This window comes from Sminthopsis crassicaudata, chromosome 4 (assembly GCF_048593235.1).
Source record: "Sminthopsis crassicaudata isolate SCR6 chromosome 4, ASM4859323v1, whole genome shotgun sequence".
Classification (NCBI taxonomy): Eukaryota; Metazoa; Chordata; class Mammalia; order Dasyuromorphia; family Dasyuridae; genus Sminthopsis; species Sminthopsis crassicaudata.
This window is the reverse complement of record NC_133620.1, coordinates 297,580,989-297,608,382: the sequence shown is the minus strand read 5'-3', so window position 1 is coordinate 297,608,382 and position 27,394 is coordinate 297,580,989. Positions and strand designations below refer to the sequence as shown.

General features: G+C 32.1%; 1 protein-coding gene across 1 annotated transcript in view; it reads left to right on the top strand.

The window, feature by feature from the left end:
• MYH10 (myosin heavy chain 10) overlaps positions 1-27,394 on the top strand; it is a 185,257-nt gene that overhangs the window by 66,848 nt on the left and 91,015 nt on the right. The window contains 5 exon segments of the mRNA XM_074311912.1: positions 3,293-3,385; positions 15,611-15,674; positions 22,015-22,113; positions 22,906-23,049; positions 23,863-23,958. Of these exon segments, the coding sequence (XP_074168013.1) occupies positions 3,293-3,385; positions 15,611-15,674; positions 22,015-22,113; positions 22,906-23,049; positions 23,863-23,958 (496 nt within the window).

Below are 27,394 nucleotides of genomic sequence, written 5' to 3'. Positions count from 1 at the left end.
TTTTTTGTTCTCTGCTATACACTTTTTTTTATGCATGAGTAATTTTAAAATTTTTTTAATAACATTATCCCTTGTATTCATTTTTCCAAATTATCTCCTCCCTCCCTCTACTCCCTCCCCTTGATGACAGGCAATCCCATATATTTTACATGTGTTACAATATAACCTAGATACAATATTTGTGTGTAAATACCATTTTCTTGTTGCACATTAAGTATTAGATTCCGAAGGTATAAGTAACCTGGGTAGATAGACAGTAGTTCTAACAGTTTACATTCACTTCCCAGTGTTCCTTCTCTGGGTATAGTTGTTTCTGTCCATCATTGATCAACTGGAAGTGAGTTGGATCTTCTTAATGTTGAAGATATCCACTTCCATCAGAATACATCTTCATACAACATTGAAGTGTACAGTGATCTTCTGGTTCTATTCATTTCACTCAGCATCAGTTGATGTCTCTCCAAGCCTCTGTGTATTCCTCCTGCTGGTCATTTCTTACAGTCTGCTATACACTTTTACTTTATTCTTCTCCTATCCCCAACCTCCCACAAGTAGACTACAGTTAAGCTCTGGTACTATTTTTACCTTTTCCTAAACAGTTTTTCTTTTTAAAGTCAGATAATACTCATTTCTGCCTCAGTCTTTCTTTGGGACTACCCAATTACTAATAATCAATTTCAGACATGGTTTACATTTCTGAATATAAAACATTGAATCTCTTGAAATTAGTTTTTGATGTGGGCTTCTTACATATTACATTTTCTGTTGAGTTTAGATTTGTTTGAAACAAAATCCTCAAAATCTGAGAGTTGTATCCATTTTTTTTTCATTCAATATTATACTCAATTTGGCTGAATATAATATTTTTCACAGGCCTAGTTTTATAATAATAAATATATATAGTTATAGATATAATAGAGCTTGTGGTCTTTTATTGTTGCTGCTCATAAATTCTGTATAATTTTAATTTAGTTCCAGCATAAATTTTTTTTGTTATTGTTGTTGCTTATAAAATTTCTCTTTACTTTGGGGTTTTCAATTAGCAATGATGTTTTTGTATGTTTTCCTTGTAGAATCTTTCAGGTGGTGATGGGTGGATTTTTTTTCTATTTCTATGTTTTCCACTTATTCTGTCATTTCAGGGCAATTTTCTTTGATTCTTTCCTGTATTATTGAATCAAGGTTCTGTTTTTGGTCACAGCTTTTAGATTGTCCAATTATTCTTATGTTTTCTCTTCTTAATTTGTTCTCTAGATCTATTGTTTTTCTTATGAGATGTTCCACCTTCAATTTTTTTTTTCATTTTTTATATTTTATTTGATTATTTCTTGGTCTCCTAACTTTACTGCCTTCTTCTTGCCTAATTCTAATTTATAAGAAGTCATTTTCTTCCTTAGGATTCTATATCCCCTTTTCTGGTGCGTTCACTTTCTTTTCATAATCTTTTTACTTCAGCATCCTCCTCTGAAGACAAACCCCGGTCTTCCCTATTCCCATATTAACTTTCTATAGTTGGGTTCTTTCTCCTTTGCCTGCTCTTGTATGTATGTATGTATGTATGTATGTATGTATTTGTTGTAATGAGAACTTATTAATGTAATCACCTCTAATCCTGGGGTAGGGAGAATGGTGCCTCTGGCCTGGAACCTAAGATTTTTTTTTATCTACTCTGTGTGTATCTTACATGTACTAATTTATTTATATTTAGTGACTCCTTGGATAGAACATAAGCAAGGACTTAGAAGACTATATTTTGGTTTTTTTTAAGTATGTGTATGGATATACATATCTAGTACTGAGCATGGTGCCTGGTATACAATTAAAGTTAAATAAGTGCTTAATAATTTGAAATTTTGAATTTGATAAATTTCATTTATCTTAAAAATTCATTGATGTGGAAATCTCTATTGCCAGGTGGGTGATTTATTACTGTATAATTAAATTATTCTCCATATAAAAATAAAATGGATTGCCCATCTGCTAGGATTTGGTTGTGTTAAATTTTTGTAGTAAAACTCAGCGTTAAAATATGTGAAAATCTTGGTGATCCAGATAACTGTCTTGGAACTCATAACATGGATGTTAATATGCAATCTAGCATCTTTGTATATAAACAACCTTTCCATTTATCTGAATGGTTTAGAGATAGGGATAGTCTGGAACTCATATATGTCTTATCATTCAATTTTACCTAGCTACTTATCAGTATTTTCAGAAATACTGACTTTGACACTAAAACTTCAGTCATACCTATAGCATATGTAGAGTGGATATGGTCCTTAGAAATCCTCCAACCTATATACTTATTTTATTAAATATTAAAATTGAAGGCCCACAGTAGCTAAGTGATATCAATTCAATAACCATACTTGTTTCTTTTTTACATAGGTTGATGTGAAGTGAATATGAGAAAGTACATTTGTATGGCAGCTAGGTTCTAATTTTCAGGTCTTTTGGTTTGGGGGTTTTTGTTTTTCTACTTTAGACTCACTGCTATAAGCTGGTTTGCTTTTTGGGTCAGGTTTTGTCAATTTTTATACCACAGCAATATGTCTTTTGAAAAAGCAGTCCAGTTTTGTTCACAGATTTCTGTTTTTTAGTTCCAGTCTAAAAGTATACCTTCTTCATGGAAAGAATGATATTATTCTTTTATGGATTAATGTACTTTAATTTATAGTTTTTTATGATTTACATGCAAATTCACATGTAAGTCTAGGATATTCCTAACACATATGAATCTTTCTGGACACAAACAAAAGAAATTCAGTTGTCTGAACTCAATTTGAATAAAAATAATGTTAGTAACTTTCAACCCATATTAGAGTATTTTTGCTTGTATCTATTGATCATCTGTGTTTAAGTGCTTCTTCTCTCATGTAAGATGATAATGTTAATTTTTAATAATGAACTTTGGCTTAAAAAAATCACTGCAATAAAATTACATATTACTTTTGGAAATCTGTTTCTTTTATTTCCCCATAAATCGATACCTAATTTGTTTTTCCATTATCTTTACTTAACAACATTAGTCTCTTTATAATTTTTAGATGTGCTAATGTACTTCATTTTTAGTGAAGTCCTATCAAAATATCCAGGATTAAGAAGACCCATTTAAAGGGTGGGGAGGTGGGGCAGGGGTTGGGAAAAGATGGGGAAGAGAGAGAAGCAACTGGTATTTAAAAAAAAAAAAAGAATAGAGGCAATCACAGTTGAGGGTTAATTAAAGACTTTAGTTTAACATAAATATAAACACTTCTGTGTTGTTTTTGTGTTTGTATGTGATGTGTTTTAGGGAGAACTTGAAAGGCAACTTTTACAAGCAAATCCAATCCTTGAATCATTTGGAAATGCAAAAACTGTGAAAAATGACAACTCTTCTCGTTTTGTAAGTTTAATGGCACCGTAAAGTTTAATTCCTTTGTTAATTATTGATATGAATTAAGATAAGAAAGTTATTGTCCCTCTAAGAATTTAAGTAGAAATTGAACTGCAAAATAGAGGACAAATGAATTATCGGGGAAAAATAAGTGCTTTCGGTAATAGAACTTTTACAATAGTTTGCTATTTCATGAGATGACTTAAAATATTATTTGGTCTTGTTATTTGCTAGAGCTTAAAAATTTTCAATATATAAACTCTGTCTTATCTATATGAAGCTAATATAAAATTACCAAAAGTTGCCAACAGTTTGACTTTATTTTTAAAATGTGTCTGCTAATTTGTACTGCAGTCTCTCTTTTTTCACTGTTATATTTGGACAGAATGATATTTAAGAAGAGGATATGTTGTAAAAATGTATATTTTGGAGATGTTATATCCATATTCATGTAGAATGCATAATTGAAATCTGTGTTGGAAAAGTTTTTTAATACTCTTGGTATTATAACTCCCTCTCAATTATTCCGGTTCTGCTTCATTTACTGGATACAATTCTCTGGACTCTAGAGTTGTGTTTGGAAGAGAAAATAATTAAGTTCCTAAAAGAATATGAAATCTTTCTTTTAAAATTAGGATATTAAGCTCCATCTCTAAAGTCTCTTTTAGATCTAAGATTCTGTAAATACGTAGGACAATATTTTAGAACTGTAGAACCTTAGGAACAATCTAGTTTAATTTCATCATTTTACAGAAGAGAAAACTTGAGTACCACAAAATGAAAAATCAACAGCCCATTAAGTTCACAGATATAGTGCTAGTGTTAAAATCAGGACAAGAACTTAGGTCTTATCACTCCTAATCTTCTATTTTATCTTTTATATTCTCTGTTTTTAGGTCAAGTCTTCTAGTTTTCCATGGCTAAGAATTTTTTACTTTAATTTTCCCTTTCTTCCTTTTAGGGATTTACATACTCAAAAGTACGAATCTATTTGTTTTTATTTATTCCCAAGTTGCCTAGCAGATATGTAGAACCCTTCAGTGTTGTTTTAAAACTTTAGGAGAGAGAGAAGCAGTTTGTACTTATCTCTTGTACATAACTGTTGTTCCACAGTCATCTTCCAGTCATAGAAACACAAATAATTCTCCTTCCTTCTTTTAAAAAGCTTAGATTTGTGTTTGGAATAGTAGGCAAGAGAAAGATTAAGGGAATAAGCATTTATTGAATACCTCCTATATTCCAGGCAGGTATAAAGCAAATGCTTTATACAAATATGATTTGATTCAGTGAGAGTGATAACAATGTCTTATTTTACTCATCTTATGCACTGATAAACTGACTTCTTGGAAGCCTAATAGACAATGGAACGACTCTATTCTAATACTTCCTGGGAAACTCCATTAATTCTGACAATGCACTATTCCCAGCTTATTAATAGGCTGTGTTGTGAAATCTGCTTATCTCAAGAACAACATTTTTTATTTTTACTCATTGTTCTATATGGTTCCCAAGAAATCAGAAGAATTATGTCATCTTGAAGGGACTAGATTTCTTATGCACTCAAAAAAACATTTAAGGAAGTTGCCATGGAGTAGATCTGTGCTCCATTCTTTTAATGTAACTTCCTTGCTCATCATTGTCTCTCCAGAATTCGGCCCGTTCTGGAGTTTAAGGTAAGTAATTTTCATTTTTTATCTTTTCATCTAGTTTTATTTTTTCTATTTCTTAAAATATTTGCCAGATGTTGGCTATATATGTAGAATAATTTCAAATAGATTTGTCCTTGAACTAAGAAACTCTAGATTCTATGCTTAATCTGTACTTCACACTAATTATTTAAAGAAACAAAAAAACAGAACTATTCTAATGCATATTTAGGTGACAAAGTTTATTAGGCCATTTATATACTCAATAGATGTGCAGTCTTTTCTTTTTTTTCAGAGTTTAGTCATTGTTCAACCTAGACAAATGTTTTCAAAACTTGTTTCTTATTTATAAGGAATTCCAATATCTTTGACCATAGACACACCTCTAATAACAATACACAAGAGAATTTAATTCACTTTTGTGTAATCTGTTAATTAAATACAACAAATAAAACACAAAACTAAGACATATTATTATGACTAATTTAAAAAGGAAGATATGCATAAAATGAAGAATGAAGAGGCAAAAGATTAAATTATCAAGAATTATGCACCTACTATGTGCTAGAAACTATTTAGGCATTTGGGAAACAAAAATACAAATGAGACACTTCAAAGATCTAATGTTTTACCAGGAACACATTTTATAAATAAGCATGGACATAAGAGAACTTATGGATACTAGCACCTGAAAGGGATCAGGGAAATCTCCATGTAGGCATGGATCTTGAGGAGAGTTTTGGAGGAAATAAGGAAATTGAAGAAGGAACATAAAATGGAGAGAGAGAGAGCAAATGCAAAAACCTGGAAACCCAAGATAGACTGATAAATATGGAACAATAATGAGTCCCATTTGGCCAAATCATAGAGGCAAGTTGCGGATGGATTTAAAAGCCAAAGAGAAGGATTTTATAATTGAGAAGTATGGAGAGATAGTCCTGGGAGAGGAAACTGATTTCTCACCTTCCCCTTATGTGTGAAAGAAAAGCAGACAAAGAGAAAGCCATGGATTTGAAAAAGTAGAGTATTGAGAAAGAGAAAGGGGGCCCAGTAGATCAAACGGTTAGCTGTGAATATTAGCTGAGATAAACATTTTTTTTTCTCTACACCCACATTTTTTGGTAATTATTTCCATTTCAGGGTCAAATCCATTACTGAATGGACAACCCATATTCTTTTTTTTTTCCTTTGTGTGGGATTTTATTTCTTTTAATAGCATTTATTTTTCCAAATACATACATTCAGCTTTGTAAATTTTTGTGTTCATAATTTTTCTCCTCCTTTCCCCTTCTCTTTCCCCAGGACAGCAAGTAATCTGATATTGGTTAAATAGGGCAATTCTTCTAAATATATTTCCTTTTTTAAACATAGCTATTTATTGACAAAACATATGCATGGATAATTTTTCAACATTGACTCTTGCAAAAACTTCTGTTCCAACTTTTCCCCTCCTTCCCTTCCCCTCCAATAGATGGTTGTCCCATACATGTTAAATATGTTAAAGTATGTGTTAAATACAATATATGTATACATATTTATACAGTTGTCTTGCTACACGAGAAAAATCAGATTTAGAAAGAAGATAAAAATAACCTGGGAAGAAAAACAAAAATGCAATCAAACAATAATAGAGTGTAAATGCTATGATGTGGTCCATACTCATTTTCCAATGTTCTTTCGCTGGTGTAGCTGGTTCTGTTCATTTCTGATCAGTTGGAACTGATATGGATCCTCTCATTGCCGAAGATAGCCACTTCCATCAGAATTGATCCTCATATAGTATTGTTGTTGAAGTGTATAATATCCTGGTTCTGTTCATTTCACTCAGTATCAGTCTCTCCAGGCCTTTCTGAAATCATCCTGTGGTCATTTCTTACAGAACAATAATATAACATAACATTCATATACTACAATTTACTCAGCCATTCTCCAATTTATGGGCATCCATTCAATTTCCAATTTCTAGCCACTACAATAAGGGCTGCCACAAACATTTTGGCACATACAGGTCCCTTTCCCTTCTTTAGTATTTCTTTGGGATATAAGCCCAGTAGTAGCACTGCTAGGTGAGCGTAGTTCCAAATTGCTCTCCAGAATGGTTGGATCCATTCACAACTCTCAGTGTCCCAGTTTCCCCACATCCCCTCCAACATTTGTCACTATCTTTTCCTGTCATCTTAGCCAAATCTGAGAGATGTGTAGTGATATCTCACAACACATATCCAGAGCAGATAGATTCTTCTATTGTCTAGAGATTACCAAACTTCTCTACAGAGAAGATCTATGAAACTACCCAAAAAAAAAAAAAAAAAAAAAAAAAGCCAACCCTTTAAAAACTGTAGTGATATCTTTTATTTTCATTTCTATATATTACTCCTTCTTCCTTACTCAGACAGCAATTTCTTTGGGTATAAGTGTAAGATGTGTGAGGGAAGGGTGAAAGGAATTTAATAGAGAAAAAAGTAGTTAACATACATTAACAGAGAGACATGTGCAATATTCCATTCCCATGGTCACCCATTTCTGTGAAGGAAAAGAGGTAGATTTTCTCTTGTTTTTTTTTTCAGGGCCCTTGTGGTCATTAACAATTTAGATTGTTTTATTGAGTAGTGAAATTTGTTTTGGTTTTGGTTTTAGTTTGTTTTTTTCTTACCAACAGTCTTTCAGAATATTCAGGGGTACTACCAGTCAGAGTGAAATTTTAATGATATTAAGTTTAAAACTTCATTCTGACTTTTGGGGCACCTTGTAGATGTTAGAGCTAAAAGGTAATTTAACTTAAATGAAATGGGTTTCATTGTCATTTCTACTCATTGCTTTTGGTTCTGCCCCTTGGGATTAAACAACACAGATCTTAAACCTATTTCAAATGACAGTCCTTCCATACTGTTGTTCCCCTCCCCTCCCTTCCCCTACCCAAACCTTTTCTTTCCTTCCCATATCCTTCAACCAGCTGTGTGACACATGGGTTTCAAGACTCTTCTCTATTTTAATTAACCACCTATGCCAACAATCCAGCTTATCAGTATCTTCATGTTGCCTTATTGTTTTAAGATCTCTGCTTTCTTGTTTGTTGCCTAAATTACCTGTAATCTAGTTTCTAACAGTTGCTGATAGACATCCTATAAGACAGCACTACTTTAGAAAATAAATGATATTTCTGAGAATAAATAATTTCTAAGTATAAAGAATGGGGAATATTGTGGTTGTTTAGTAAAATGTATGCTATAAAAATGTTGTTAGATAAGAACTGATTAAAATTAGAGGCTTGGTTCAGCAGTCACTGTGTCAGTACCCGCCCAACCGCTTGGAACAACACTAGCTAGCCATCTTTATCATGTCCCACAGGTGTCCAAGATGATATCTTACTCAAACTTCACAAAGCTCTGTGTAAAATGGTGTTGCCACCACTTTTGCTAACTCCAGCAATAGAATTCTTAGCAGCCTTTATTGATTCTACTTCATCTTTGACCAGGTTTCTCTCAGTCTCAGCCTTATGTTTTAAACTATGTACTAGAGGTCTGGCTTCCATTTGGGCAGCACCTTATTAACCAGCTATTTATTTACAAATTATTTCTTTCTTATTGCCTTGAGCAACTCAAAGTGAGGAAAACTTAAAACTATCTCACTTTGGTCTTTAGTTTCTTGACTTCATAATCATTTACAATATTTTTTGAACTTTATTCTTCTAGTATCATTTGTGTTCATGAGAATCAACCAAAATGGATAGTTGTCCTTTCTTTTCTTTTTTTTTTTTTTTTTTTTTTTTTTTTGGAAAGTCCTCTGGTCAAAAATATACAGAAAGATTACACACAATGGTGTGGTTACTGATCTAGAATCAGACGTTTTGGAGAATGAAGTCAAGTGGGCTTTAGGAAGCACTGCTAACAATAAGGATAGTGGAGGTAACAATTCCAATTAAGCTATTTAAAATCCTAAAAGTTCATGGTGTTAAAGAGTTGCACTAAATATGCCAACAAATTTGAAAAACACAACAGTGACCACTGGATTAGGAAAGATCAATTGTGTTAATCCTAAAAAGGGCAATGTCAAGGAATGTTCATTTTACCAAACAAATGTATTCATTTCACCAGCAACGTTAATTCTGCAAGTTAGACTTCAGTAATATGTGAACTGAAAATTATCAGAAGAGGAGGCTGATTTTCACAGAATCAGAGGAACTAGAAACAAAAATTCCCAACATTTACTGGATTGTGAAATAAGCAAGGCAGTTACAGAAAAACATCTACTTGCAAAAGTAAATGCCTCATTGACTGCACTGAAGCCTTACACTATATGAATCACAATAAAATGTGACCAGTTCTCAAAGGATTGGGAGTACTGGTTATCTTACTTGTTTCCAGAAGAACTAATATGTTAAAGCCTAATATGGAAGAACTTGTTAGTTTAAAACTGGAAAAAGCTGTATATTGTCATTTTACTAAGTTAGAGTATATCATAGACAAATGCCAGGTAGGATAAATCAAAAGTCAGAATTAAGGTTGCTGAGAGAACCATCAACAGTCTTTTAAGATATTGGCTACTGGTTCCATTCCTTTCTGGCAAACAGAGGGAGAAAGCAATGTCAGATTTTATATTAGGCTCAAAGATCACTGCAGACCAAGATTGCAGCCATGGAATTAAGACATTTACTCCTTGGTAGGAAAACTGTGGCAAATCTGGACAGAGACCTCACCTTGCTCTGATAAAGGTCCATAGACTCAAAAGTTATGGTTTTTCCAGTAGTACTCTATGGCTTTGAGAATTGGATTATAAGGAAAGTTGAGTATTACAGAATCAGTGCTTTTGAATTTGACCTTCTAGGTCAAATTAGCCAATACTTAAATAAATTTAAGCTATTTCCTAAAAGGTCAAATACTAAAACTGAATGTTTTGACCATATAAGAAAAAAACTTGTTGAAAAAGACCCTCAGGTTGAGAAAGATCGAAGGCCAAAGGAAGAGGAGATCACAGAGAATAAGATGGATAGATAGTATCATGGAAACAGCAAACATGAACTTGGACAGACTTGAAGAGATAGCAGAGGATAGTAGGTCCTGGTATGTTGTGGTCCATGGTGATCATAAAGACCACATAATTAAAATAATTAAAATACAGTATTTTAATCACTAAATAATTTAAAAAACAGCCAAAAATGTATTTATTCCCATAGATTTTTTTAAATAGTGGGATGGGAGAAAATAATTATGAAATTGAAACAAATTTACATATTCTACATTGTTGTCAATTTGAAGTGTCTAGGAATTTTTATTGTAGATGCAGTGAAATTCTTCACAAGAATCCAACAATCATACTAACATAAGAAAACCATAAATTGTTAGAACAAATGAGAATAAACTTTTATCAAATTTTGACAATATATTTTACCATTGATGAGAATTCAGTCTTCTTTTGCTCTGTTTTAAAAACATGCTCAATGATTATGTTCACTATTTGACGGACATGAAATACATTTGAACTCATAATATACTTTGGAATATTTTTATGCTGGTTCAAAATGTATGAATAGAACATTTTGGTAATCCTTTGTGAAATATATGCAAATAGCATTGTGGAATGGACAGCTCCATTATAAATTTCTTTCCAAAGTATCTGAAAGGTAAGTAATTTATCAGTGGTGAAGGGGGTTAATTTTACCTTCATTAACCTATTCACTTCTATTATTTCAATCAGATATAAAGTGATTTTTTTTTTTTTTTATTATGTAAGTAGTAGACATTTATGTTCTCCATGTGCTGCATTCTTAAGGCAAAGCAATATGAAAGTCTGGGTTTCCAGCAATTACCAAATGCTTTATTAGTTACCTGTGGTACTATCCATTTTTTTATATAAGACTTAAGAATTATTTTTACTGGGAATGTAAAATTTGGGAGTTCTTGTTAAAGTTCTTTGTTTATTTAATGTAGAGAGCTATTTTTTTTTCTTGGTTTCAAAATGTCTTTACTAAATTACATTTTTTAAATAAATTATGAATCATTGTTCTAACTACTTCTGCTTAATAATAATTATTTACTAAGTTGCTAAGCAAATCACTGGATTGCTTTAGTCAGATCAATGATAAAAACTTTTAAATGTAGAAGTTCTTGGCACATTTTCCTGGAACTTTTTTCATTTTGGAATGGAATCATTAATCACTAATCACTATCATCAATGCAATTCCCCATTTGACTTGACCATTCTATCATATCTTCTTTTTACCTCAAGAACAGTGAATATTTTGTATGTTCACCTGACCTTTAATAATTTAAAATGGTTATTGTTTTATTATCATAAAAATTAGCATAAAGTAGTTTAATAATCCTGTCAAAAGTTAAAGTTAAAGTTAGTCTTGTATGCCTTTCTTTTTCAATTATATTTCATTTTTTTCAGTCTGTGGAAACCCAACTTCTCTACATCCCATTTGCCTCCACCCCTTTCTCCAAGAAGAAAAGGAAAAAAAAAAACAAATCCCTATTACAAACATGTATGGTCAGACAAAATTAATCTTTTCACTGGCCATATCCAAAAGAAATGTCTCAATTGTACTTCAAATCTGAAAGTAGGGAACAAGTTTTATCATGACTTCTCTGGAATTATCATTGGTCATTTACTCAGTTAAGAGTTCCTCAGCTTTTTGAATGTTTAATTTTACAGTGTTGTTATTATATTAGCTGTCCTATTCCTGCTCATTATGCTAAGCATCAGTTGAAAAAAAAATTTATTAAGATTCTCAGGAAACTTCACTCTTTATTTCTTAGTGTTCCTTTACATTTATATATCTGTATCTACCTCTCTCTTTAGCTTGTTCAGCCAATCCCCCAACTGATGAGTCCCCTGCTCAGTTTCAGATTCCTTGCTTTTATATGCATGCACACACACACATATACAGGGAAGGTATCCTTTTCCTCTTTATTTCTTTAGAACATATGGTTTCATAGTAGCATTGCTAAATCAGAAATTATGAGCAGTTTAATAGTAACTGGACCATTTCACAGCCTCACCAGCAGTGCATTAATAAATCTACTTGCCATAAATCTAGCATTTTCCTTAGCTTTTCTTGGTTATCTCAGCATTTTATGAGCTTTAGCCTTCTTGATACTTTTCTTCCAAGATCATGTCATATCCTTATCTTCATTCTATTGTCTGCCTTTGCTTCTTTGTTTGGTATAGATCTTTGCATTTAACTTCTTGATTTTATTGCTTTTGAATTTTATTCTACTTATTCTTTGTTATAGTTTTCTCAGGAGCTTGCTTTTGTTCTCATAATTGTGTTTTTATTTCATGCTATTTAGTTCATACATCCCTATCTTCCTTTACTACTTCTCAGTCATAGGCTACTTGCCAGACTTTCATCTCTTTCTTTGTATAAACATTGAAATGTCAAAAGCCTGTGTTTGTTTAATATAGTCCTGTCTTAGCCTGAAAGGGAGGGGATGTTACTTGGAAATATATTTAGATTATATACACATTGGTGGCAATTATTAATGAAGTTACAGATATCAGCGTGTGAACATTGAGCAAGACTGACCTCTTTGACACAATGCATTTTTTGCTATTTTGGATGGAAGAACAGCTGCATGTTTAACTGATTGCTGTTTGCTGACAGAATAATGAGGAAGGAATATTTATTCAAGGATCCTTCCCTCTCTTTCCAAATGGAGATAGCAGAGCTATTGCTAAAAAGGGTTGTTTGGTAAACCAGGCAGGACACCAACTTTGCTGTTGTTCCAGTTCAACAGATGAATGACCATGTTACTTAAAACTGCCTTCATTCATGTTTGTGATTGGTATGCTTCCCTGCTCCTTTTTTTTTTTTTTTTTTTTTTTTACTGAAATAATTGAAGGATTTCACATTATCTGCTCTGTTGTCACTGGTATAACAATTTGGGAAGGTATCAAACTTTGTTAGCACCTTAATGTATTAAAAGGCACAATATCATTTGTCTTCTTTGGTAGTAAAGCTTTTAAAATCTGTAATTACATCTTCTTTTATATAATTTTTCTCCCTTTCAATTAGTTTTTTAATACATAGAAGACACAGCCAGTTATGTAACCTGTAGTTTTGAAATGTACTTTTCCCATATATGGTATCATTAAGTTTCCCAAATGGAATTTGGCCTACATTATTTGTTATTATTTATTGAGTTAATTTGGTTTAAATTAAGGTAACAGTTTGAAAAATCCTTAGAGAGACAGTGTAGATGTTAGTATCATTAATTAATAATCATCATCAAAACACTATCAGAAGTAATAGCATTCTGAAAGCAGAAAAGAGGTGGTTACAGCCAGTACTTCTTTCTAAGTCTATAGGTTATTAAGAGACATGGCCAAAGAATAACATGTGTGCCATTGCTTTGGCCATTTTATAACCTCATTAATACATAAAATTTTAGGGTTTACAAAACTTTAGGGTTTGAGTTCTCTGAAGTAGGTTGAAGTTATCCCTATTTTACTGATGAGGAAATTAAAATTCCAGAGAGGTATCTGATTTGGGACTTAATCCAGCTTTGTGAACTCTGAAATCCAGTATTAGATACATCACACTATGATAACTCTCATCCCTTCCCTCCCTAACGCATGTTATTTTTGTATGAGAACACATGTGAAAAAGAATGATAATTTTCCAAACATTCCAAAAATGTCAACTAGAATAAAATTCATCTCAATGATAGCAGTTAAATATACTTGTAGAATCTTTCCCCATTCCCTTTTTTAATTACATTAATTACATTTAATTACATCATGCTTCTTATTGAATGATTAAAAGATTCTCAAAAAACATCTCTCCTCTATTTTACAGTAAAAAGGCAGTGTTTCTTTTGATTCTTTTGCCATTCTTTATCATAACTTTTTGATTACCAAATAGGAAACTAGATATGACAGAGGGAATAGCAGATATCTGGTTTAATAATTTTCTGGGTAGCATCTTTGCATTATTTCACAACAAAAGAGCTGTCAATTGTCTCCTTAAACTGACTGTTTATGTCAGTGGATACATAGTATGAACTGAGCAGCTTTTCTCATTTTAAGAATATTTCTCAACCCTACTTCCTACTATCTTAGCCATATTGTATTTAAGCTTATTACATTATCCTTAAACTGCCTCAGTAAAATGTTTTTTGTTTTTCCCCACATGGTGCTGTGTATAAAAGATCGATTTTACTGAGAAACTTCAATGATGGTAGTAATGTTATTTATCCACAAGTTATTACTATAAATTCATCCTTTCATTTTTTGCTTGAGAATAAAAGAACATTCTTACGAGATGACTAGCTTAGATTAGGGGTTTATTCTATAAGCATAGACAGTGGAGATTTTCCTCTTTATTAGGTATGTCAGTTGACAAACATTTACCTACTCTATGGTAGAAACTGTGCAAAGCACTGGAGAATTATCTTATTTACCAGTTAAAATTACCTTGCCATTAAATTTTCTTTAATTCTTTTAGTGAATTTTTAATAAATTCTTGCTTTATATTTCAGTGCATCTGGGCTACATTCCTGGGTTCTTTAATCAGTGTTCAAGCATTTATTAAGGGCCAACTATATTCTAGGCTCTCTATTTACTTAGATTACAAATTCAAAGAAACAGTCCCTTTTTATGAGGACCTACATTCAAATTGGAAAGACAATTAATATATATGTAATTACATATAGAATAAAATAAAGAGAATACATAGAAAATAATATAAAATCACTTAAAAGAGTTTGTGACAAATAGCAGTTGGGGAGATCAGGAAAGACCTCATATATAGAATTGACATTTGAACTGCATCTTGAAGAAACAAGCCAAGAATGACTGCTAGTACAAAGCACTGAAACTGGAAAAGGGGATTCCTGTGTGAGCCACAGAGAAAAGGCCAATGTTTAAATTATAGGAAGGGAAGTGATATATCCATTAATAAGACTGAAAAGTTAGGTTGGGGTCAGGTTGCAATGGGCTTGAAAAGCTAAGAGGAGCCACTGGAGTTAATTAGGTCCAGGGCATAGGGAGACATTGGCACAGGCAAATCAGATCTGAATTTAAGGAAAATAATTTTGAATCTTATAGAATCATATAAAATAGAGGAGATCAATTAAATTAGAACTGTTGCAATAATCAGACAAAAAGCCTAACCCAAAGTTATATCTGTGTGGATAGGGAGGAATCAGTTGTGAAAGATAGTCCACCTAAGCCACTTAACACATGTGTGATTTTGGCTTCTTTGGTCCTCAATCAACTTTATCTGTAAAATGAGGATGTGTTGCATTTTGATGACTGCTGAAGTTCCCTCTAATTCTATGAACACACATATAAACAATCACCCACACATTCCCTCTTTCTCTTTCTCTCTCTCTCTCCCCCTCCCTCCTTCCTTTTTCCTCTCCTTCCCTCTTTCCCCCCCTTCCTTCTTATTTTTATATGTATTTATATGTTCTAAAACATAAAAGGCATGAAGAAGAACATCTTTTAATTAGAAATGGTAGGTCTAATGTGTGGTAATTAAAATACTCCTGAAAGAAAACATTAATGCTAAGAAAATGAATTACAGTAGGAATTTCTATTAATATTAATACTGATGACTGTAACTTAGCTCTTTTACTTTCAGGGCAAGTTTATACGGATTAACTTTGATGTGACTGGTTATATCGTTGGAGCTAACATCGAGACATGTATCCTATTTCTTTGATATATCATAATGCTTGAATAATTTTTTTTGTTTAATGTTATAAGGTATAAGTTATCTTTAGAAATACTTTAAATACTTATATCAGATATATTTTACCAGTTGGATAAAATAGGTATGTATAAAATTTTCCCATGCAAATCTTTAGTTCTTAATTGAACCATCAATCCCAATGTCAAAATGTTTTTGAAAGAAGTTAAAGTTAAAGTTGTTCTAATAATGTATCTAATTGTAATAATACTTTTGAGACAGTGTGTTCTCATGTATGAAAAGTTGTGAACAGAAATCAAGAAGATTTTGTGTGATCTTTAGCAAGTCATATTTCATTTCATCATTCAATCATCTTCTTTAGATTATAAATTGTAGAGCCAAATGCCTATCCTCATTAGGGTTTTCTCATTACCTATATACTAGTAAAAGTGTACCTCTACTCTCTCCCAAGTCCCCATATATTTGCTTACTTTGTTACAATTTAAGATTTATGAAATGCTTTTTTGGGTAATAACCTGCAAAGTATATATTTTTAAAATGACCCAAACATTGGAGCTCACAAAAAGCTAGAAGGAAAAATAAAACATGTTACTAAAGGCTTTTAAAAACTGAAATTGAAGATTTATAATTGATTCTAAAAAAATTATGTGATAATTTTATGGTAATGCTTGATAATGTGAAAATTTCCTGTTAAAAAAGTTCGATTAAAAACTCAGCCATGGCACACAATTCAACATAAAGGGAATCCTAAAGCAAGAAGGAAGAATGGATTAAACTCCTAAATAGGATACAAAGCTTTCGTAACAAATGTTATGGTAGAAAAGAAACTGCCTCAGAGATCAAGGAACAGCAGTAAAAGGCTTCTTAATATTCAATAGAGTGAAAACAATTCATGCAAGAAGAAATTAGGAACAAATATAGATACTAGAGATGTCAGTGCAGTTTATTTTTAAAATAGAATATTAAAAATATTGAACACTTTTGGAAGCTCTTTTTAGAGAAGAAAATTTAACAGATTTGGAGCACATATACTAAAGTAGCAGAAAATTTTCTGTAGAGAAGTGAAGGGCAGTAATTTTAAAAGAATACATGAATTCTATACAAACCAAAGAGATTATGACCTTGTAGATAAGGGTATACAGAAACAACTTAAGGTTCATAGGTGTTCTAGAGGAATATTGCAAATTAAAACTTGAATATTGTCATGTAGAAAGTTAAACAGAGAAGTGTCCATAAATTGGAGTAATAGAGAATAGAGAAAACAGAAGAAATAATCAAGAAAATAAGCATAACCCACCAGAAGAAAACCTAGAAACTCCCAAGACATGTGGCAGTCAATTTTAATGAACCCGCCAATGGAATAAAGAGACCAGCATAGTTGTGATATTACTAAAGAGAATAGTATATTACATTCCCCCTTCCCCCCGCCCAAAAAATGCCCTAGCCTTACTCCAAATTCTGCTTTTGTAACATTTCTTATATAAAGCTCCTTCTCTCTTTTTATATTGTCACCATCCAATTACAAGCCCTCATCACTTCATACCTAGACTATTTTAATAGCTGGCTGGTTGATCTCCCTCAAGTGTCCTCTTACTTCAGGCCATTTGTCCATTCCATTGTCAAAATGATATTCCTAAATTGCAGGGATATTTCATGTCATTCCACTAGTAAGTTAAACTTCAGTAGTCCCTATTTTAGGATCAAATATAAAATCCTCTGACTTTTAAAGCCCTTCATACCTTGGCCCCTAACTTAACTATCTTCTAATCTTTTTACACAATACTCTCTTCCATATATTGTGTCATATAATGATATCTGGCTCCTTACTGTACCTTGAACAAGACACTACCTTTCAACTCTGTATTTTCACTTGCTGTCCTTTATGCCTGGAATTATGTCCTCCTCCATCCATCTGATTTCCTTCAAGTCTCAAATAAAACCTGACCACCAACAAGAAGCCTTTCCTGGACCACCTTAATTCTTATGCCGTCTATTCCATTTCTCCATTGTTTATCTCCAATCAATCCTTTATAAATTTTGTTTATATATAGTGTTTGCATGTTTTCTCATTAGATTGTGAACTCCTTGAGAGTAGGGATTTTTACTAAGTACTTCCTATGCTTAGAGTGCCTGCTGTTTAAAAGGCATTTAATAAATGCACGTTTCTTGTTGTCATACCATTCATAGTGGTTTAATCATAAATGAAAAAGAATGAACAATCAAGAAAATGGCATTTGAGTCATTCTTGGGTATTGTCGTTCTTCTCCCCCCCCCCCCAGTCAAAGTTATGAATGGAATTTGTAAAGTTCCCCAAAAATAGAAATAATTAAGTACAGATATAAAGGAAAGATGTCACTTCTTGTTTGGAGATAATTTTGAAAATTAGAGGAGAAAAACATAAATGGAAAAACAAAGACAATAAAACTGTATATCAATAAAATTAAAAAATATTTAGCTAATCTAATATAAAAATATGGAAGAAAAAAGATAATAATAATATACATTACTCAGAACCGTGTCTTAGAAAAATAGAAAGAAAAAATAAAAGGCCACAGAAAAATTGTAAATAAGTGCAAAAAACACAAATATGAGCACATCCATAAGTAAAAATAACAATAAAAACACTTATTGATATAAATGGAGATTTCAGAATAATAAGAGTAATGAATGGGCTAAAGAAGAAATTGTAGAATTGGTTAACTTTAAAAGGATAAGCAGAATCAAAATCCAAAATCACCAAATTATAACATAAATTATAAAAGCATTTGAACTGAATGCTCCAAAATTTCTGAGAGGGAATAGATTTGTAGGAAAAAACGGGGACAATTCTGGAATGGATTGTTAAAGGATCAATTGTGTAGATTAAGAAATGTTAATTACAAAGAGCCATGATAATTTGGTTCATGAACCACATGATTCATGAGCAGATTTTGCTAGATTATTCTCTTGCCCTTTTTACTAAAGTAGGAAATGAAGAGACTGCTTTGAAATAAAGATTTCTAGGTTATCTTGTTCAATTCTACACACCAATGGGGAGAGTATCTGGAGAAAAGCAAGTAGGACTTTGAAGGAAGGGCCTCAAGTGCACATGTCATAGAGATAAAAAATAAGGTGTGTTTAACCTGGGGAAGAGGTAACTCATGGCATGGCCAGTGTACTCAAGTATTTAAAGGATTGTTGTGTGCAAGAGGGATTTGACTTGTTTTGTGTGACTCCAAAAACAACAAATGGAAGCTGAAAGGAGCCTAATTTAGATTTGATGTCAGAAAACCTTCTAAGACTTAAACTTGACCCCAAAGTGAGAATGGGGTTCCTGTGAAGATGGTAGGTTCTCCTTCCTTGAAGATTTTCAGATATAAGTTAGTCAACCACCTATTGAATAGACAGCTACTAAAGTGCCCTCAACTCCTCATAATCCATGATAATTTGATTCTGAGAATTGTGTCAATTACTGTCATACAAATTATTCTCAAATTGAAAAAGAAAATATTTTCCCGATGTCCTTTTCTGAAACAAACATAGGCCTAATACTTAAATTGTGGGAGGTTAAAATGGAGAATATAATTAATATTCATGTTTTTATAATTTTTAATAAAACCCTGGCAAACAGTATATAGTAGTATATCCCCCAAATTACTGTGATCACATTGGATTTCTACCAGGGATTCAAGCAAGGGAAGCAATTGTTTTCCTAGTGCTTCCTAATTAATACAATTATAATCATGAGGAAATTGTCCAAAACTATAAGATGGTTATAGACATTGAATAACTCATAGGCAATGTAATTCATTTGTTCATAGTTAGAAGACCTTTATAAAAATAATGAAAAATACAGTATTATATGTTACAGCTAATTTTCTCCAGTAGATACAGCAATAGTAACTCATTACCCATTGTTAGATTTATAATTGCTTTAGAAAAGTATGTGATACATTAAGAGAAATTGAGGGCATGATGAAATGCAAAGGGAGGGGAGTCAAATTTATTTCTCACTAATTATGAAATGATTTACTTATAAAATCCTAGAAATCCAATAAAGAAACAAACAACTTCAGGAAAGTAACAGTATGTAAAATAAAACCAACAAAATTGAGATTTCTGTATGGTAAGGACAAACTCCAAAGGGAAAAAAAATAGAAAGGGAAGCCCCATTAAAAATAATTACAAAATGCTCCTTAGAAAAATAAGGAGATAGTGGATCAGAGATTTCATTGGGAAGAAGGGAGTTAATTAATTTGCTGGTGAAAGTCAGCACCTTTATTTTGAGAGATAGCTCAAGTCCTTAGAAGTTGTTAAATCCCAGGATCTCACAACCAAGAGGGGTCAAAGGCAGTCTTTAAACTTGGATCTTCTGTACTTTCAATCTAGTTTTCCATTCATTATCTCTAGAGAAATAAAGAACTATGTTTTATAATCAAGAGAAATCCATGCTCATTACTGATCTATAAATTAACTGCTCATATCAATCAAACTATGTATTCAGAGAATTGTCTACAGAGTTTGTCATAGGATTAACAATTTATCTAAAGCAATAAAAAGTCCTAAAGTCTCTAGGGAAACTGAAAAATTTGGGAATTTTAGGAATTTCATTTTCAGGCTGTAGGTCATATCATCATTAGACAAGTTGACACTGGATTACAAATACAAAAGTAAATTTGTGGAACAAATTAGATAAGGAGGAAACCGGAAACAATAGAATGCAAATCTGAGAATGATGATAGTTTGGGTAAGAATTATGTATTTGACAAGAATTTCTGGGCAATCTTGAAAATAGTTTTGACAAAGTTAGATTAGATCAGTGGCTTACATCATATACCACAGTAAACTCAAAGTGCATATATGACCTGAATATCAAAACTCATATCATAATTGAACACGATGATCAAGAGCTGGGGCAGTAAGGTGGTGCACTAATAAAGCAGTACACCAAGAGTCAGGAAGATTTGAGTTCAAATCTCAGACACTATGACCTTGGGCAAGCTACTTTGCTTTTTTGCCTCAGTTTCCTCATCTGTAAAAATTGGTGTAATAATAACATTTGTCTCTTAGAGTTCTAATTATGCAGTGTTAATGGTTTTATTCTAGTTATTGATTTGGACTTAAAGGTTATTACATAGTTTTAATAATATAAAATTTAAAAGCTATTTCATTTCAGACTATAGAATATGAAGGAAGCTGTCAATAAAAAGTTTTTTTATCATTATTAATGGATAATGGAAAAATTATTCTGTTTAATATATAGTTCTAGTTATTTAGCTTATATGTGTGTGTGTGTGTGTGTGTGTGTGTGTGTGTGTGTGTGTATAGTTATATAGTTATATATTTAAGACTAAAAGCTATTGCCAGTAGAGAAATGATCAAAGGATATAAATAAAGTTCTCCAAAGAATAATTGGAAACTATTAAAGACTATTTGAAATATTGCTCAAATTCAATTTACCAATGATAATAGAAACGCAAATTGAAATAGTTGAGATTTCATCTCAATAAATTGGAAAAGATGATAAAAATGGTAATAAGAAATGGCAAAGAAATGGGCTATTGGAGTCCTTTCTGGAAAGCCATTATGAATAAAATATCCCCTTTGCTTTACTGATGTTACTGTAACAATTAGTCAAGGATTGGAAGCAAAGTTTTTTTGTTTTGTTTTGTTTTGGGGGGGCATACTTTATAATAGCAGGAGCATAGATGATGAGGTTTTTTTTAGCCAAGTGAACTGTCATACAAGTTTTCAATGCCTTTTAGTGTCCAAATCATATAGGCCCAATTTCTTTCACAGTAATTTATAAGAGATTCAATGGTTTTGAAATGATGAAAACAACCCCTCACACTTCCAAAAAACCACAGGGGAAGGCTATCATATTCTCTCTTCTCCTCTTTCTCTGCCTTTCCCTATTCCTTCCTCTCCCCCTTTTTCTCTCCCTTTTCTTCTTCTTTCCCCTCTCCTTCTGCCTTTTCTTTTCCCTCCTCCTTCACTTTCCCTTCCCCTTCTTCCTTTCTCTTCTTCTCTTCTTCCCTCCCTCTCCCTAAGATGTAAGTAGACACAACTATTGTAAGTAATTTCATGATAGCCTTCATTTCAGGGTTGACTGGACGTTAGATTCTTCTAGCCTAATGACTGAATGTAGATAGTAGGCTGAAATACAAGTTGTGTGTGTTGTTCTGGTTCACACTTGAGTTAAGTGTATTTTCATTGCTGTGTCCCATTGTGGCTACAATAGCAGTTGTCATATGAAAATAAATTTTCATTTTAGCTTTCATTATTAGAGGATACTGACACTGTTAATAGAACTTATTATCTTTCAACATATTTAGTTCTTAACTGTTGTAACTCAGATCTTTTGGAAAAATCTCGAGCAGTTCGTCAAGCAAAAGATGAACGTACATTTCACATATTTTACCAACTGCTATCTGGAGCAGGAGAACATCTAAAGTGTAAGTTACCAATGTATTAAAACAGCAAAGAGTTTCAAGTTTTTTTTATTCAGATTTTTTAAATTTAATAATAGAATCCAGCCATTTCTCTTTAGAAAGGTCAAAGCTTGAATTGTACTTTTTAGAAATAAAACAAAAAGACAAAGTGTTGTCCCATGTGATAATAGATGGCTGTTCTACGTGCTATTTTCCATTTCTAAAACGAAATTTAAAGCTTGTTTTTTAAATAATTCTTTAGGCCAGAACATATATTGGATTTTTTTAGAGTACAAGTAGACTTTGTCAGGTTAAAGTTTTTAAGTGTTTCCAGGTTTCAGTTACATAAAATAAATTAAAAATCTTTATGAAGATAGTGTAAATATAAAGTTTAGATTTTTTCTTTTAAAACTTGTGTATTTTCTGCGATGTGGCTTTAAAAGAGAATAAAAAGATAACATGCAATGCTAGGGAAAAGAAACAGATGGTTTTTCAACTAGTGCTTTGCTTTAGTCAGGTGATGTTCATGATATTGCTTCCATTTCAAAATAAATTATTTATGAGTACCTAAAATAATGCTGGGGTCATAGAGAGAGAGAGGTCAGTGATGGGTAACTGAAGAGGTTATATAAAGATTAATGTTTTGAATTCTGCTATCTATAAAGTTGTAGATGATTACATAGCTAAAATTGAGAAAGAACAGGTGAGAGTGGTAATCTATTATGCTGTAGTTATAGTTCATTTCAAATTCTGAAGTAAATGATTGTCCATTTATGTATAATAGCTAAAATTTGTTTTATTTTGTTTTTCTCTCAGCTGACTTGCTTCTTGAAGGATTTAATAACTATAGATTTTTATCCAACGGCTACATTCCTATTCCTGGACAGCAAGACAAAGATAACTTTCAAGAGACAATGGAAGCGATGCATATAATGGGCTTCTCTCATGATGAAATTTTGTGTATGTGTGGGATCTGTAAATCCAATGTACACTTCGGTAGAACTTTTAAACATTGGTCAATCAAACCTTCACAAAGCTGCCAAAATAATCTTCCCAAAGCACAGGTCTGACCATGTCACTTCCCACCTCAAAAACCTTCAATGCCTTCCTGTTGTTTCTAGGATAAATAGAAATCTTTATTTTCCTGGAGTTAAGCCCTCCACACTCTTTCTACCTTCCCTTTCCATTTTAAATTCAAGCCACTCCCCTTCATTAATTCTCTGTCTCCTCTCTCATTAAAAACCCAAACTGGAAGACTAAATTTTCCCTGAACTTGACATCTCTCTATGCAATGATGTATCCTATTCAGCTAAGGGGCTATATGTGATCTTTCTGAGCTGAAAGTGATCTCTCCTCATCTCTTTTCCTCAAAAACTTGTTAAAAAGTTCCCTTGCAAACTCAAAAGAAGTTCTGTGTTTTAACCAAACTTTTAAACCCGTTGATCTTTGTGTATATCTATCCTCCTTGTAGTCTGTAAGTTTATAAATAGGAATTCCAATTTTTCATATTATTTCTAGTTTGTAGTATTTCTAGGCAGTAAATTCTTAATTTTTTTTTAATATGTATTGAATAGTTCCAAATGGGATATGACTGGCAAAAAATCATTGTCTTTTTTTTTTTTTCCTTAAAGCTTTGGGTTTGCTAACCTGTAACAGGAATTATAAGCTTAAGAAATAACATTGACAAATTTCGGAACTAATTTGAATATCACTAACTCAATTTGATTTTAAAAATGTTTTATGAATACTTTATGCATTTGTCTTTTAACATAGCAATGCTTAAAGTAGTGTCTTCGGTGCTACAGTTTGGAAACATCTCCTTTAAAAAAGAAAGGAATACTGATCAAGCTTCCATGCCAGAAAACACAGGTAATTTAATAAAATCATTTTAATTTTGATTATAAAACATGATAGTAAATATGAGGTGCAATTTGTTTTTTTTCCAGTGTCTTCCAAAAATAGTCACACAGTTTTTACATATAGAAATCTATTATTTGTAGCCTAGAAATGCTAAAACAAATTACAGAATTTAAAATATCAGTAACTTAGAGAAATTATCTTTGTTAGGTAGGCAGCTAAGTGGCATAGTGGATAGAATTCTGGAACTGGAGTTAGGAAGATCCAGTTCAAATGTATTATCCACTTAAATTTCCTTATCTATAAATGGGGATAATAGTATCTACATAACTGTTTTTATGAGGTTAAAATAAGAGAATATCATAAAATGTTTTACTACTGTAAAACCTTCAATCATAACCATTACTCCTATTTCTTGTGATTTTTACTGTATCACTTAAATAAGGATAAAGATCAGACTTGTGATTTCATTACTTTTAGGAAACTCCTGGGTGGGGAAACTCCCTTTATCAAGTAAGTTGACACTTCTTTAGATTTAGTTCTGAGTCTAGAAACTAGAACTATCTATCCATCATCACATACCTTCTTAAAAAGAAGCTCCTTAAAAACCTGCTCTACATTTGTGGTCTTTAAGTCATAGCTTAATACTTTATGAGTCTGTTTTTAAGAGACTTGTCATTTCCCTTGATGCTTCACTTCCAGTCTTGTGGATTGTCAATTACAAAGTTTTTTGTTTTTAAATTATTCAGTATATGATTATTTGAGTATTTCTCAGCATTGAAAGACATATTCTAGCCTAGATTAGTTCATTTTCTTTAGTAGTTCATTTCTTCATATTCATGCACCATAGAGCAAGGCTCGAGTTTAGCTAAAGATACACTGCTTACTCTTCATATAACTGGAATTTCTCATCTTGAAGAGAGCACTGAATTTGATCACAGAGGGCTCTTCTAGTTTTAGTCTAAATCACTGTTCTGATAGTTGAAGACTTTCAGTGACTCACAGGTAGATAATTAATGTACTTGAGTTGATTGTTTTCTTGCCTTCCTTTATATCCTCAGGATCTGCAGAGGAGAAAAAAACAAAAATGTATTTTCAAACTTTTATTTGTGATATGCCTTTTTTTGTTATAAACATATATTGATGCTAAGCTTTTATCCTTAGTTCCTTGTGAGTCCATAGCAGTTTTGTTTTGAGGTCTACTGCTTCATGTCTAGAGGTGAATAATAATTATGTAATGCTTATTACATATCTAGCACTGTGCTAAGAACTTTACAATTATCTCATTTTATTCTCACAACAACCCTTGAGAATAAGCACTATTATTACACCCATTTTACAGATGGGGAAATTGGGGCAAACAGAAGTTAAGTACCTTGCCCAGATTTACAGCTAGTAAGTAAATGTTTGTGAACTCAAGTCTTCCTAACTCCAAGTGCTCCACATTCTATTTACTATGCCACCTAGCTGTTTAATTCTTAAGTTTAGATAAGCTTTAAAACTTTGTACAATTTTTGTTTATAGATATTTTTGTTTCACAACTTAAATTTTTAAAAATATTTTTTTGGCAAAAGGTGTTATTATAGCACATGCAAAATATGTATTACTCGTTGTAGTATGCTTTGTCCTAAATTTTAAAAAAGTTATATAACTTGACAATATCTTAATTCTTTCTAAGAGAAGACACACTCATTAACCCTTAGTGATCATAGGTCTGGATCCTTTTAGAGTATAAAAAAAGAAAGAATTTCAAGAAGATAAATCTTTTGTTCCAAATTTGGTTTCCCTCCTTATTGAGTATCCTTAGAGAAAAAGTCTTTTGCTCTTGATTACCATATTTACATAAGGAGCACTCCTGGAAAGAGCTTTTAGACTGAAAAAATATTTCTTAATTTTTTTGGAAACTGAAAAGAAGTTTATAATATGCTTCCATACTGCCCTGTGAAATGATTGACTTGAATTTTTGTTATTATGTTAAGAATTAAGAACTTTAGGATTATTTAACATTTCTTAGACTCTTAGAATAGGAAAGAATTTTGGAGGCCACCTAGTCCAACTCATATTTGAATAACAAAGACTACCTCCAGTGTGTGTGGGAATATATCATTTACCATGAAAGCATATCCAACTTTAGAAGAGTGCCTATTGTTAGGGAGCCTGTCATCTTAAGCCACCCATCCTTAGTTCTGATAAGCTATCTTTATATGGCATGATCTCAGGGTCCTTCATTCTGCTAGTTTATCCTCCTCTAGAACTATGAATGTTTTCTAACTTATCAGTGTCCTTCCTAGACTGTGGTAGTTATTCCAAATATGGCTTAAGCACAAGAATCTTCCATAGAAAGGTACAGCTACCAAGGTAGCTCATTATTTCAGTTTCCTTATTCTCATACTATTTTTTTAATACTCATGTTGAGCTTGCAGTTTACTAAAACACTCCGGTCTTTTCAGGTTAATTGCTCAATAGCCACATGGTCTCCATTTTTGTGCTTTTTAAAACATGAAATAAAAAAAAGAATGGTTTTTCCATTTTAAAATAAATTTAGGCTGCTTTAGAAGATGAAAAAGTATAACTGGACTACTTTCATTTTTTCCCCTAAAGCAGTGATACCATACAGAGCTCTAATCTAACAATTTGAAGACCTGGATTCCAGTCCAAATTTTGCCATTTAAATGTAACAAAAATTATAATAGTTATCATTTATTCATTTTTAATTTGAAATGGTTGACCCATAAAACTTTAGTGATAAGTATTGGATGTATGATTTTGTTGACATAAGGGACTATAGGATCCGGTAATTCCTTCTACTAAAGAAAGTCAGCACTTTTTATGGAAGTTAGAATCTTTTAGAATTGCCAAAAGTACTGAGAAGTTGAGCCCAGAGTAGAATGGCTAGTGTGGGTCAGAGATAGGTCCTTAATTTGAGACTAGTTAAGGAACTAGTATTCATTATGGTATTTACATGTATTACATATTTTATACTTTTTATATTAGTTTTGCCAGTCCCAAAAATATATGGGATTTGTATTATGGATACAGTGCAAGGCCTAAAATCAGAAAAACCCATTTTCACATCTGGCATCAGACATTAGCTATGTGACCCTGGGCAAGTCAATTCACCCTGTTTACTTCAGTTTCCTTATCTGTAAAAGGAGCTGAAGAAGGAAATGGCAAATCACTCCAATAGCTTTAGTAAGAAAACTCCAAATGGAGTTTTATAAATAAAGAGTTGGACACAAATAAAAAACAACCAAACAGCAACAAAAATATAAAATGGTTCATCAGAAGCATTCTTTGCCTTAATAATCAATTTAAAAATAACTCCTGCCTTCCTGTGATGAACATCTTAAAATGTTGCTAAGTTAGTCCTCCTAAGTCTGTTTTATTGAGTCTGTACTTGAAATCCTGTCAGCATCAAGGATTTAACAGAACTTTGAAAATCTAGGTC